The sequence below is a fragment of the Aspergillus clavatus genome, genomic scaffold (genome assembly GCF_000002715.2).
Source record: "Aspergillus clavatus NRRL 1 1099423829798 genomic scaffold, whole genome shotgun sequence".
NCBI classification, from domain to species: domain Eukaryota; kingdom Fungi; phylum Ascomycota; class Eurotiomycetes; order Eurotiales; family Aspergillaceae; genus Aspergillus; species Aspergillus clavatus.
In genome coordinates, this window is record NW_001517101.1 from 1,746,487 (window position 1) to 1,759,177 (window position 12,691).

The 12,691-nt window shown below is 55.2% G+C and overlaps 6 protein-coding genes across 6 annotated transcripts, besides 3 other annotated features; 2 read left to right on the plus strand and 4 right to left on the minus strand.

Annotated features, from left to right (window-relative positions):
• Positions 1-17: 17 nt before the first annotated feature.
• ACLA_093520 (agmatinase) lies at positions 18-1,714 on the minus strand (the record flags this gene model as incomplete). Its single annotated transcript, XM_001273078.1, has 8 exons — positions 18-226; positions 328-553; positions 613-655; positions 734-755; positions 820-843; positions 905-1,058; positions 1,138-1,332; positions 1,433-1,714. 8 exons carry the CDS (start codon positions 1,712-1,714, stop codon positions 18-20), a joined length of 1,155 nt encoding a protein of 384 aa, XP_001273079.1.
• Positions 1,076-1,097: a microsatellite.
• A 619-nt stretch (positions 1,715-2,333) lies between the features above and the next one.
• ACLA_093530 (GAF domain-containing protein) lies at positions 2,334-3,205 on the plus strand (the record flags this gene model as incomplete). The annotated part of the gene is made up of 4 exons (XM_001273079.1): positions 2,334-2,342; positions 2,388-2,498; positions 2,562-2,990; positions 3,095-3,205. 4 exons carry the CDS (start codon positions 2,334-2,336, stop codon positions 3,203-3,205), a joined length of 660 nt encoding a protein of 219 aa, XP_001273080.1.
• Positions 3,206-3,635: 430 nt separating this feature from the next.
• Positions 3,636-5,657, minus strand: ACLA_093540 (putative NAD+ kinase Utr1; the record flags this gene model as incomplete). The annotated part of the gene is made up of 2 exons (XM_001273080.1): positions 3,636-4,144; positions 4,199-5,657. The coding sequence occupies 2 exons, from the start codon at positions 5,655-5,657 to the stop codon at positions 3,636-3,638; spliced, it is 1,968 nt and encodes a 655-aa protein (XP_001273081.1).
• Positions 5,586-5,613: a microsatellite.
• Positions 5,586-5,614: a microsatellite.
• Positions 5,658-6,751: 1,094 nt separating the features above from the next.
• On the minus strand, positions 6,752-7,597 carry ACLA_093550 (putative exosome complex subunit Rrp46; the record flags this gene model as incomplete). Its single annotated transcript, XM_001273081.1, has 2 exons — positions 6,752-7,165; positions 7,262-7,597. 2 exons carry the CDS (start codon positions 7,595-7,597, stop codon positions 6,752-6,754), a joined length of 750 nt encoding a protein of 249 aa, XP_001273082.1.
• A 1,691-nt stretch (positions 7,598-9,288) lies between these two features.
• Positions 9,289-10,295, plus strand: ACLA_093560 (putative Acetate transporter; the record flags this gene model as incomplete). The annotated part of the gene is made up of 5 exons (XM_001273082.1): positions 9,289-9,423; positions 9,488-9,683; positions 9,758-9,868; positions 9,935-9,980; positions 10,040-10,295. The coding sequence occupies 5 exons, from the start codon at positions 9,289-9,291 to the stop codon at positions 10,293-10,295; spliced, it is 744 nt and encodes a 247-aa protein (XP_001273083.1).
• A 296-nt stretch (positions 10,296-10,591) lies between these two features.
• On the minus strand, positions 10,592-12,463 carry ACLA_093570 (carboxylesterase family protein; the record flags this gene model as incomplete). The annotated part of the gene is made up of 4 exons (XM_001273083.1): positions 10,592-11,221; positions 11,292-11,714; positions 11,780-12,283; positions 12,353-12,463. 4 exons carry the CDS (start codon positions 12,461-12,463, stop codon positions 10,592-10,594), a joined length of 1,668 nt encoding a protein of 555 aa, XP_001273084.1.
• Positions 12,464-12,691: the final 228 nt, after the last annotated feature.

The following is a 12,691-nucleotide window of genomic DNA, read 5'->3' on the forward strand; positions in this document are numbered from 1 at the left end:
GAATCACACTTCAAACCTCATCCGCAGACTACAGGCGTCGCAACCATCAGCGCCAGCAACGAATGCGCCACCTCCGCCGCCGCCAGCGTCGTCGTCTCCCCGCGCGTATCATAGATCGGGGCGACCTCGACCACATCCGCGCCGATGACGGGCAGGCCGCGCAGCGCGTCGAGGATGGAGAGGAGTTCACGCGTGGTGAAGCCGCCCGGCTCGGCGGTTCCGGTTGCTAGCGTCGCAGTATTAGTCGTCGCAGTCTCCCCTAGGTCTTGACTCAACCGTAGACGGTGTACGTATTCGGGTTTGATGGACGGAGGAGGACGGACATACCCGGCGCAAACGCAGGATCCAGCACGTCGATATCCACCGAGATATACACCTTGCTTCCGTGGACGCGGCGCTTGATCTGCTCGACGAGGCCGTGGATGCCGAGACGGTCGAGGTCGCGGGCGGTGACGATCTCGAAGCCGCAGCGGAGGTCGTTGCGGAGGTCGGCTTTGCCTCTGGTGACGGGGGCGCGGATGCCGACGTGGATGGATGTGTTGCGGATGAGGCCCTGCTTGGTCGTTAGATGGGGGTGGTGCCGTTTGGATGGTGGATGTTGGGGGATCATACCTCTTCGTGAGCGAGGTGCAGGAAGGTCCCGTGGTTTACGCCGCTGAGGGAGGTGGGTGTGTTAGTAGTAGGATTCCTGATAGTAGGGGAAGACTGGGGAGGGAGAGTGAGTTTGAGTTACGCGTAGTGGGAGATACCGCCGCCTGATCATGTCAGTTTCCGAACTCGATGAGGGTTCAGGGGGGGGACACAGGGGCTGGAACGTACCTAGGGCATCGGGATCCCATGTATCTATCCACACGGTCAGCTTTCCTTCTTCCTGTAAATGTAAAGATAAGGGGAATCCTCGTACCGATATGACTATCGAAATGGATCACCGACACAGGTCCCCATCTCTCATACGTCGATCTCAGAGCAGGCAGCGTGGTCGTATGGTCTCCTCCTAGAGTGATAATGCGAGGGACAGAGCCGTTGGTCGTACTATTTGTCTGACGCGACGAGATGACCTACACCGTGTCAGTTACACCACCACCACCACCACCACCCGACCCAATGAAACCCCTCCCCCAGCTACGGCGTACACACCTTATGCGCCAAATCCAACTGCTTCAGCGCAACGGTATTATCCAGCCACGTCAGCGGCGCATCCCCACAGTCGACGATCTTCGCCCAGCCTTCCAGCACATTCTCGCCGGTATAGATGCTCCACCCGCCCAGCCGCCGCGACCCCAGACGGATGCCGCCAGGACCGAACCTAGCTCCTGGTCGACCCGTCACGGCCTGTGAAACAGACACCAGGTTAGCCCACGACCCTTAGCAATAGCACCCGGGGTATAGCCGAGAACGAGAAGCTGAGTCGGTAGTGGCTCGTTCTACAGACCGTGTCAAAGGGCGCACCCAGGAACGCAATGTCATACCGCTCCGAGTCCGCCTCATCCGCGAAGCAATTCACGTAGGGGAGGCGCGCGAACGTCGTCAGGCCGGAGAACTGGCTGTCCGTGACGATGTCGACATGGTTCTGGGGATCGAGGACGATCTGGCGCGGGGGGCTTGGGACGCCGGCGATGGGAGGGAAGACGATGTCGCGGGCGAGAGCCGCGGGGAGAAGAAGCGATGGGGCCAGGGCCAGAGCGTGCATGCTGTAGCTGTGGAGAAAGGACATTTGATGCGGGAGTACGAGGATGTTGGGAGGGATCAATGGAGGGTTTATATCGTTTCTCTCCAACGGGCTACTATCGTTACATCCGGCCTCGGTTGCTTATCACGGACGTCTATCGCGTGGGCTCCGGATAGGGAAATTGTCCGCGATGCTAGAGATCCTTCCGATGGTTCGTGCTTGGATAGGATGTAGAGAGAGATTGAGATAGGATGTGCTTTATTGACTCTTTGTCAGGCAGTGAGTGTGTGGCTGGAAGATCAGGGAGATGAATGAGGATGCCGTGAGCAATGCCCTGGCTGTGGTTGACGGTCCTTGCATTGATAGATATGACTTGAAGCTCCGAGGATCCAAGGTTAGCTACATTAGATATATATCACTCTCATAAACATCTTCTCCAGACATATCTATACTCGTCCTACTAGAACACTACTAGGGCTACCACTGGCGCCGCAAATGATGAGCAGAGAAAGCATCTTATCGATACTGAGACGATAAGAAACCCCACACCCGCCAGCGTCTTTTTTCTCATTCTCCAATTCTCTCCAATTCTCATCCTCATCCTCATCCTCCATCTGGACTGTTTCTATTCTTCCTAGAGCTGATCATATCCCTTCAGTTCAACATGGTATGTGTTATCCTATCACCCAGATCTGCACCACCGCCCTAACACCGCCAGCCGCACGCCGACTCCTCCTACTTCGCCAGCTCCGGCCAGGCCTCCAAAGCCGACATTTACGAACAGCTTCTCGAACAAGCAAAGGGCCTTGTAACAGGACAACGCAACTGGGTATCTCCCTATCCCCATATGCCTCGTGCTTGAGCATCCCAAACTAACACCCTTCTAGGTCAGGTACACCTCCCTAGCCATCCAACCCTCCAACCCCCCCCCCACAAACCATCACATCTAACCCACATCCAACCCAGCAACCTCTCCAACATCGCCTCCCTCCTCTGGCACGCCTACGCCGCCCTCCCACCCCCCTCCTCCTCCGTCAACTGGGCCGGTTTCTACATCCGCCAGGACAAATTCCCCCAGCCCGCCTCTACGACCTCATCCTCAACAACAGAGCCCCCCGAAAACCTCCTCCTCCTCCTCCTGGGTCCCTTCCAAGGCCGCCCCGCGTGCCAGGAAATCCGCTTCGGGCGCGGCGTGTGCGGCGCCGCGGCCGAACAGCGCCAGACCGTGCTCGTGCCGGACGTGCACGCGTTCCCGGGCCATATTGCGTGTGACGCGAGCAGTCGCAGTGAGATCGTGGTGCCGGTTTTGGTGGGTGGGGAGGTAAGATCAAACCATATCCTTCAACTAGCACTTGATTTTTTTGGGTTGGTTTTGGGAGGGGATGGAATGAATGGGCTGACAAACGTACGTGTGTGTGTGTGTAGACGGTTGCGATCATCGATGTGGATTGTACGGAGCCGAGTGGGTTTGATGAGGTCGATCGGAAGTATTTGGAGGAGTTGGCGGCCCTGTTGGCGGAGTGTTGTGATTGGTAAAGGACTCGGTAGGTATTCATGGGAAGGGGATTGTAGATGGAGGACCCTCGTGTATCGACAAGACTTTTGAGTGTATGCGTTGACGACCTGCTACGGCAGTTTCACTATACCCAATGGTGCATATAACAAATTTAATTTCGAACCTCTATGAACCAAACAGACCGGTAGATTGGACGCAATTCAAATTAGAGATCAGAGCAACGCTAACGCCAGTGCTGAGCAAGATAGTCTATCCATCACGGTAGCCAGTCCCGAAATATCTATGCCAGCAAAGATTCAATCCAAATGAGCGACCTTGTCCCTGTACCATATAATGCATAAATAGACGATCAAATCCAAACGCCAGGACCGAAAAGTGTATCCGCGAACCAAACCAGGGGGAAAGAAAGCGAAAGGGGTACGCATCAAAACCAAGCAATGTAGAGAGCCCCTACATATTGAGCAGGCTCATCTGTCGTTTCATCGGACTGGTGGTACCCGACTCACCGTCCTCGCTGGGACCCAGGCCGCTGTCGGTGCCCGCCAGACCGGCATCCGTGTCGATGTCCCATTCCTCCTCCTCAGCTTCGTCGCCGGAGAGGTCGGCGTCCCCGTCGCGATTCCAACTCTTCTGCACCGCCCCGCGTGTGTTCCAACGCAAGGCGCGCTGGACGCTTTCGAACCACTCGCCGCTGCCGGAAACAACCGTAGGGAAGGGATACTGGCTGGCTTCTACGGTCACATAGTCTCCCTGACGGAGCTCCACGCGGCCTTTGCCATCGAAGGAGCAGTACGCCGTGGATCGGGACCCCATGGGGACGGCAATGCGGAGCAACAGGGAATCGGAGAGGACCATAGGACGGAAGGATAAGGTGTGCGGGCAGATGGGCGTCAGGAGAATGCCCGGAATGGACGGGTGGATGAGAGAACCCCCGGCAGAAAGAGAGTATGCGGTAGACCCTGATCCCGTCAGTTCATGGATCAAACACGTGAAACAGATGCGTCACAACTTACCGGTTGGCGTCGAAAAGATACAGCCATCCGCCTGGACCACGGTCAACAAATCGTTATCGGCATAGAGCTCGAGGTTCGACACGTAGGGCGACGGCCCCCGATCGATCACCAATTCGTTCAGGACTTCAAACTGCTCCCCTTCTTCGACCGCATCGGCCTGTGCGCCCTTGCTCCGATCCTTGCGAAACACGGTGCATGTGAACCGCATCCGCAGGTTGACCCGCATCCCCACCTCCCCCATGACCGCATTCAAATGGGATTTATAATTCTCAAACTCGAAGTTGGTCAGGAACCCCAGGCTCCCCAGCGAGAAACAGAGAACGGGCGGCACAATCCGCTGGAAGAGCCAGGAGGTGAACAGCACGGTGCCATCGCCGCCCAGCGTCAGCACCAGATCGAACTTCTCGGGAGTCGACCAGCAGAGGTCCGGGGTCCAGTAGTGCAGCATCTTCTCGAAGCGAGGCTCCGCCTGGAAGAGGCCCGCGGCGTCGAAGCGCTTGGAATTCCGCAGCTTGGAGTCCACCCAGACGTTGACACCGAGGTCGCTCCCATATCGCGGCGTGGACAGAAGCCACTCGGCCAACTCGCGCGTCAGGTGCACTAAGCGATTGTCGCGCGCCTTGGTGACGATCATGACGTTCTTCACTGCCCTTTTGATCGGCCGCCGCTGCAGCTGCTTGGACACCTCCCGCACCCCGGTTGCCGTCTGGACCAGCCGCGAATGCGACAACCACTCATCATCAGCGATCTCCTCCAGCACTTTCTGAATATTCACCGCATCGTCGAACCTCCGATGGAAGAAACATGGGGATTGTAGAACCAACTGCGCGGTCGACGGCGACCGCTCGAGATACTTGCTCAGCTGCAGGTTGGACAGTGCAGCCGAGAGCTTCTGCGACGACGAGGTCTTGGTCGAGCGATGCAGGTCGGCGTCCATCGGGGTACTGGAATTGGGGCTGGTGGCCAACAAGCCCAGCGACGTGGCCAGGGGGGTATTGGCGTTGGGGCTGCTGCACAGCGACGGTCTGGAGGCGAGGGCTTTCATGATCGTTTGGCGCGGGATGAGATCGCTGGACGAGGCGTTCTTGCGATGCTGCGAGCCCAGGGGCCCTGAGGAGCGGAAGGAAAGGAAAGGAGAGGAGGGTAGGGAGGTGACGGGGGGCGCCTCTTCCGGGTGCAGCTCCAGCTTCTGGGGGACGTTGGTCCTACCCTTGGAGAGTCCGGAGGGGGATTCGTTCACATGGATTTCGCTCGTAGATTGGGAGGGATCTATGTGAAGCGCATACTCGCGCAGAAGGGATGCTCCAACGGTGGTGGATGTCTCGAGAGGACACGAGTTCGGAGACTGAGGATCTGATCGTAGTAGTGGGGAGGTTGCGGAGGCGAAAGGAGGAGGAGGAGGAGGAGGAGAGGAGGGAGACCGAGAGGAAGGAAGATCAGACTGGGCTAGAGGAGACATGGCTGGAAGGAGGAGGGAGCCATGAGCAATTAAAAAGAACGAAAGAAGGATATAATGATTACTGTGCTGGTGTCAGACTCCGACTTGGTTTATTATTATTATTATTGAAAGGTGAGGCGGAGGAAGTGAAGAGAGAAAGGAGGAAAACCCACTGGGAGATCCACCAAATCCACCAACTGGAGGCAGTCAGCCTTCGGATGTAACGGGGTTTAACGACCAGCGGAGTCTAGTCATCCAGTCTAGTGAGTTGGAGTATTTAGTGAATACTAGGAAAGAGACTTAGAGGGGAGTGGATGGAGATTTCTACTCTGTACGGAGTACTCTGTAGTTGAGACGAGAGAGCGGGTCAGCTTGCCGTAATGGTTTGTTCATCATGATTGAGGATCACAAATCATTTATTCGGATGGATCATAAGGGGTACCTACTGTAGTAGGTAGTTATCCTATGCCGGGTACTGTACAGAGTAGAGTACATGAAGTGAAACATTCCTCATTATTATTCTCTCATTGATGATGCATCTCATCCTCTCTCCCTGCAAGGGGCGCTACTTTAGCTTCCAACATATGTAGTATTTTGGCAGTCTTTGGGCTGCAGCACTGACTTCCGGGGAAAAAACAACAACGCCCTCTGGACTTCCCCCCTCGCGATCCAAGCGACAGCTCCATCCAAAAATTCCGCCTTGCTTTGTGCGTGGGATTTTCGACAAATCGAGTCGTATCGGCTGCAGGTGGACGGATTGGATGGTGCGCCCGTCCGTGTTGTCAGATTGATGCACGTCTGGTCCCAGATCATCGAGCCAAGAATGCAAAATAATGGCCATAATCCAGCCGGATAAATCAGCCCGTGCGCTAAAGTTCGTGAAGACGTCGTCAAATGCGGTAACGCTCAGGAGTCCGATGCCTGTGCGCACCAGTCGCCGGGCAACGCACCACCCCCCGTTCCCCCAGGGAAAGCACTCTGCGTGTTACAGAGAAGCTATTGCGGACAGAGTCGATTGCTGCGGGGAGCTCGAATTAAGAGGGAGCATCCTAAAATAGCATGCGGGCGCGATCATCTTGTTCATGCAGCCCGTGTGGTCACAACAACCCCTGCGATCAAGCCGCATCAATCTTCCAGGCGTAGTCTGAATAAAGTTTATCCTCGACCGTCTCTCGTACGAATTTCTCCAGGTTCTGTCCATTGTCCTCTCCGGCCATGGCAACGTCACCGTCGCCGCTACTGATCCCGGTCCCGTGACAGATCGCGGACGCCCGCTCATGCACCTTATCCCAAGTATCAAAATCAAACTTTCCTTGGCTTTCATTCAGCAGGAGATGACCCTTGGAAGAAAAGGCCAGTGCATGAAGGGATTTGGCTGTCGCCGCTTGTTCGATCGATGGCTCTGGAACGATATCTCCGGCCGCGGTGACCGCCAGAACAGTTGCTGTAAAAGTCATAGATAAAGGTACAGCAGCAGAGAGTAGCGCCAGAAGCGAGGCTTGAAGGAGAGCCGGTAGAAGAGTTAGATACTATTGTTTGGCATCTCAAATTAGCCATGTTCCTCGCGATAAACCCCCCCCCCCCCTTTGGTGAGTGGACATGAGCGGCAAAGCAAAAGCACCTACCGAATCACCTCTGGTAACGCTTTGGCCACCCACAATAGCCAGTGTGACAACAACGCCTCGTCGAGGGTATCCCTTCTCCCGACCCAGAATTATCCTTCCTAGCATGCTCTTGATGATGCCCTCCACGTAGCGTTCGCCAACACCGCCGGGGGTCGTCCCCGGCTTCACAAAGACCTCGACAGTCGCTTCTTCGGGTTTCAAAGCATCACGGCGACCTGGTAGCTCGATAGGAGCATTCACCGAGCCCAGGATACTGTAACCGGTCGTAGGACACTGGTAGGATGCCGACCCGTCGGCACGGGCCAGAGGTGTGAGCGAAGCAGCTGGTCCAACCATTGCTGATTCGGGACGATTGCCGGTCGGAAGAATAACCCAGCGTTGGTTTCGGGGTGGAGGAGATGGGTGCTTGTAATTCCTGGTCAAAAAGAATAATAGGAATGGAGAAGAGCTTCGCGTTGAGAGAAGAGCCGCAGCTTGAAAGACCAGAGGAGCTTTTTTTTTTTGGAATCTCCAGGAAATTTTGGCAGTGCGGGCTGCTTTCTGATTGGCTGATGTCGAGACTCCGAGAGGCCTGCGGTATCTGGCATCCGCCCGCAACATAAGGCATCCATAGTTCGATACTCTGCACAAGAAAGACTTCATTCTAGGAACGAAATCTGAGGACATATACTGCGTTAGGCCTATGGCTACAGCTTGCTTGCTTGGTCCTACGCGAGTGAAAAGCCTCAACACCACAGGACTATATGCTCAGGACAGGACGCTCTATATATATTCCACGGCCATCCTCAATCGTGAGGGAGAGTACTCCGACAATAGCAGCGCGGGAGTATCGAGATTCGGGAGATGGAGATGCGTGCCCTCACTAGGGGTGGAATAAAGAGAGTTACAAGCTAAGAATGGCAGAAGCACTTTCAACAGCTACAGTCGAGATCCGGGTAATAACTCAAATGGTGGAGATTTGACGAGCTACCTGTTCGAAGTGACTCTGATGACAAAAGACCTTCTGTCTTTCCGTGGTCCCCTCCGATTCAACGGTTTACAGCATGGTGTTTAATGCTCCTTCATCACACTCTCCACGCGGCTTGGAGAAGATTGAGATCAAGATCCCTGCAGGCGCACTGTATCCGCCAGACACAAGGGTAGATGATGGATCGGTATTGATTGAACACGTTCATGATTGTCCAACTCGCTGGATAGACAATGGTGGAAGAAGGGAAGCAGCCTTCCTCCGCCTCGGACGTGTGGTCAATGGAGATCATCATCTCGCGTGTAAGGATGGCCATTTCTTCTCCTACCTGGACTGTCCTCCTTGCTGGACTATAGTGATAGTCCCCTGTTGGATCGGGCCTAGGATCCTTGAGCCTAGTGAGAACGATGGATGACCTCTCGTTGTTGTACCCGCGCCAAGTCCTGCTGATGGTAGGATCGTTTAGACTTGGCCTTATAGCCGTACCATCTGATCACCGACCTTCTGCTGATGTTCTTTTTTCTCTGTTGGCACAGGTCACCTTGACATTCATAGATAGAGATAGTGGTGGTTTGAATTGAGTCACCCTGCCTTGGCTTTTCATAGCTGTTTACGCCGTTACTACGACTGCCAGCAAGTCTGAGGGATCACTGCGAGGGTAGCAACAGCCAAGACGATGATTCCCTCTTCTGCTAGATCACTATGGCCCAGCAGTCCTTTTCCCATCCAGATTGGGCGACTCCTAACGGTGGCGCCATTCTACTAAATACTGGTACAACTGGGTAAGACATGGAGACAAAAGTCTACACATTGCGGGAGAAGAAGTACGTCTCCTCGATTGCCGCATGGGGTAAAACCGTCTCTACTCCATGGGGGGAACTCCATACAACCAGGAGATACTCCGGCAATCAAATCTCCGAAGATGAGGGTGACGGTTCCACTTCATATTTAAGCCCTTGCAGATTTTCTTCAGACTCATTACGGTGCTGAGTACTGGCAACCTTATTTGATCTGATCTGCGTCAGTTGCAGAATTCTATTCTTTGGAAATCGTCTGCAACATGTCGAATGTAAAGACCGCCATGGATACCTCCAACGAGGAATCCCAGCTGAGCTACAATGCCTCAACCTCATCCTCCTGTGCGGCTGGCAAGGAGCATGCGACGACTCCCCCAATAACACCCATTGGAAGTCCCGTTTGTCCACCCCCTTCCCCCATTCTCCTTGAGCTCTGATCGTAACATTCACCAAATGAAACAGACTGCCCTGGGTATGGGTGCGTTCGCGATCGCCTTCACTACGCTCTCCATGAGCCTAATGGAGTGGCGGGGCGCCGCTATTACAAACGCATACATCGGCAACTGTTTCTTCACAGCGGGCCTGGGCCTGGTGTTAGTCGCGCAGTGGGAGCTCGTCCGTGGGAACTCATATGGCCATACGGTGTTTGGGGGCTTCGGTGAGTGCCATGGGGCCTTGCTTTGGGATGTGGAGTGTACCCTGAATCGACATATTGACACCACTCGAACCCAGGTCTATTCAATCTTGCTTTCGGCGCCATCAATGCCCCTGCATTTGGGGTGGCGGATGCTTTCAAGGATGATCCAGCGGCCTTGAGCAATGCGCTTGGGTACTTTCTGCTAGGTACCCACTACCAACCCCATTCACCGGATTCGTGGGAACCGGGATGTGACGCTGATATCTCACCAGTCTGGGGAGTATTCGTCCTCTTCTTCACAATCGCTGCTATGCCCATGTACGTACCAGGAACCATTCGACTCCACATCTAGCGTATCTCCCAACTCATATCTACAGGAACCTGGTGTACACTGCCATGTTGGGAACATCGCAGATCACATATACCCTTCTCGCTGCATCGTATTTCGCCATGGCGGACGAGAAGGCGACGGCAGGCGTCGGGCTGAAGAAGGCTGCTGGGGCTTTTGGATTCGTCTCCGGCTTGTTGGCGTGGTATGTGGTGGCCCATCTGATGTGTCAGGATGCTCTGTTTTTCTCTTTTCCTCTGGGGGATACGAGCCGTTTGTATGCTCGCTTGCGGCGGAATAGGTGATCTAGCTTGGTTTCGTTAAGCGAAGTGGGATCTGAGAATGAAAGAAACAATTTCACGCACCGATGTCTGTAGATGTCGCGGCAGTGACGGGAGTAAGCCGAGATCATTCATGCTTGTTGACGTGCTTGAAGATAGACTTCCCCTACCTCACCTTCCTTCCAGGCTATTAGGCATAGTGATTGCTTTTCTTCAAACAAACAACAACTATACGTGGTATACTAATACTACCAACACCACTGCATTCGACTATCCATCCCCCCCCCTTCGCCCCCAATTCCTCCCAAAGGCTCGCAAGCTCAGAAATGCACCTTCTGCCAATACTCACAACGAGCATTATCCGTCGAATCAGGCCTAACCAGCACGCCATCATCACCCAAATCCAGCAGATCGCGGCCATCATAGACCGGCACCTCCGGATCGGGCTCCCCATTGGGATTCCCCGTCTTCACAAACCTCACAATCTGCCTCTGCAAGAGCTCCGCAATGGTCCCGTTCACCGTCGGATCCGCCACCGGCCCATTGTAAAACACCGACGGCGTATCCGACAGATGCAGCGCCGGCGGGACACTGTATTCGATCGCATAGCCCGGCGTGCGGACCGCCGCGTGCAGATAGCGCGTGTTGCAGCTGGCCGCGAGATCGGCCCAGAGCAGGCTAGCGCGGTCGTGCTGCGTGCGGTACGGCATCGAGCCGTCGAAGACGGCCGGGTAGAGGACCGTGGCGGCGTGGGTGCGCACGCTGGCGTCCGTGCCTGCGAGCATCAGTCCCACGTAGCGCTGGAACGAGGCCTCGTCGGTGATGTTGGCCGGGGCGATCCCGAAGCCTTCGGCGGCGGTGTAGGAGGTGAGGACGCGCACGCCCGGGTTGGCTTTGCCCTGGAGGAGGAGGCGCTTGGGGCTGTCGGGGATGAAGTCGCCGTCGATGGCCTGGAGTGGGGATTGTTAGAAGGGGGGGTATAACTGTATAACTCGCAGAGTTGGTTCAAGATGGACTTACGGGCCCGAGGACGCCGGCGCCATACGGGCGGGACGCGACGAGACGATAGTTTGCGTCCGTGAGTGCGTGGGAGGGGAGGCGACGCGCCTGGTCGAGGCTGGTGACGTTGAGTGAAGCGAGGAAGGTGTCGAAGAGATCGTCTTCAATGGCGGGCGTCTTGGTTCCGGGCTCCCATGCAGGGCTCTGAGTGATGACCTGCGCGAACGGCGGCGAGATACCCCGTCCGTAGGCGGTCATTTGCATTATGATCGAGCCACCACCGGCGGAGACGCCCATGACGGTGACGCGGGACGGATCGCCACCGAACAGGTGGATATGACGTTGAATCCATTCGAGAGCGAGGCGCTGGTCCAATAATCCTGCGTTTGGCTTGCCGCCAGAGGAGGTAAACTTGCGCCCGGACAGCCATCCGAAGACGCCCAACTATGTCGAACAACACGGTCAGCAACAGTGCGCAGCAAAAGGAAGCCAGGGGGTTCGATTCGCACCCGATAGTTGATTCCAACGTAGATCATCCCAGAAGAGCCCTCCTCGCGACTCCGTGCGATCAACCCCGCTGGATTCTGGTCCGACTTGGACCCTCCGACATAGGCCCCGTCCTGCAAGTAGACCAGCACAGGAGCCCCTCCTTTCTGATGCGCCGCTTGAGGTCCCTTCTGCCACACATCTTGAGGAACATATACATCAAGGAACAGACAATCTTCCGATTGGAGGGGGTCTTGCTTCGCCGGCTCAGTGCAGGCGTCCTTGGTGTATACCTCCTCATACGCAGCGTTGAAATCAAAGGGTGTTCCCGCAGCAGCAGCGCTGGTGAATTTGTTCTGCACATTGAACCAGCATGCCAACGCCTGAGGACATTTATATCCGAGCCCGGTCCCGTTGACGATGTTTTTGCTACGCCCGTGGGGAGCGACGGGAGGAGCGAATCGACGAGATCCTAGGGGCGGTTCGGCATATCGGATGTTGGTGAAGCTGTAGTATTGACCGGTAGACTATTGGCGGACGTTTTTTAGAGTTAAGAGGGCAGAGTACAGTACAAAGTCAATCTCCCTGGTACTTACGTTGAAAGAAATGGCCTGGTGGCGTTGATAGCCCAGGTCAACAATGGGCAGATTCGCCGGCGCAGCACTCGCCCATGGCAACAACAGGAGGAGCGACGCAGTGAACAACATGATTCCACTCGTGGGATTCGAGGTCAATCAAGCTATTGGAGCGGTGGTAAGCTACGTTGTTCTGCATCGCTCAAGACATCATTGCTATCGCTACTTATATACATCGCTATGGAGTACTCTTTCTGGGCTGGAAACTGAACGGAGATTCAAAGGAGTTGGATATCCCAATACTTAAGTAAGAAGACGGCCTTTTCCTTCCTTTCCTACTAAAAATATGATAAGCTCATG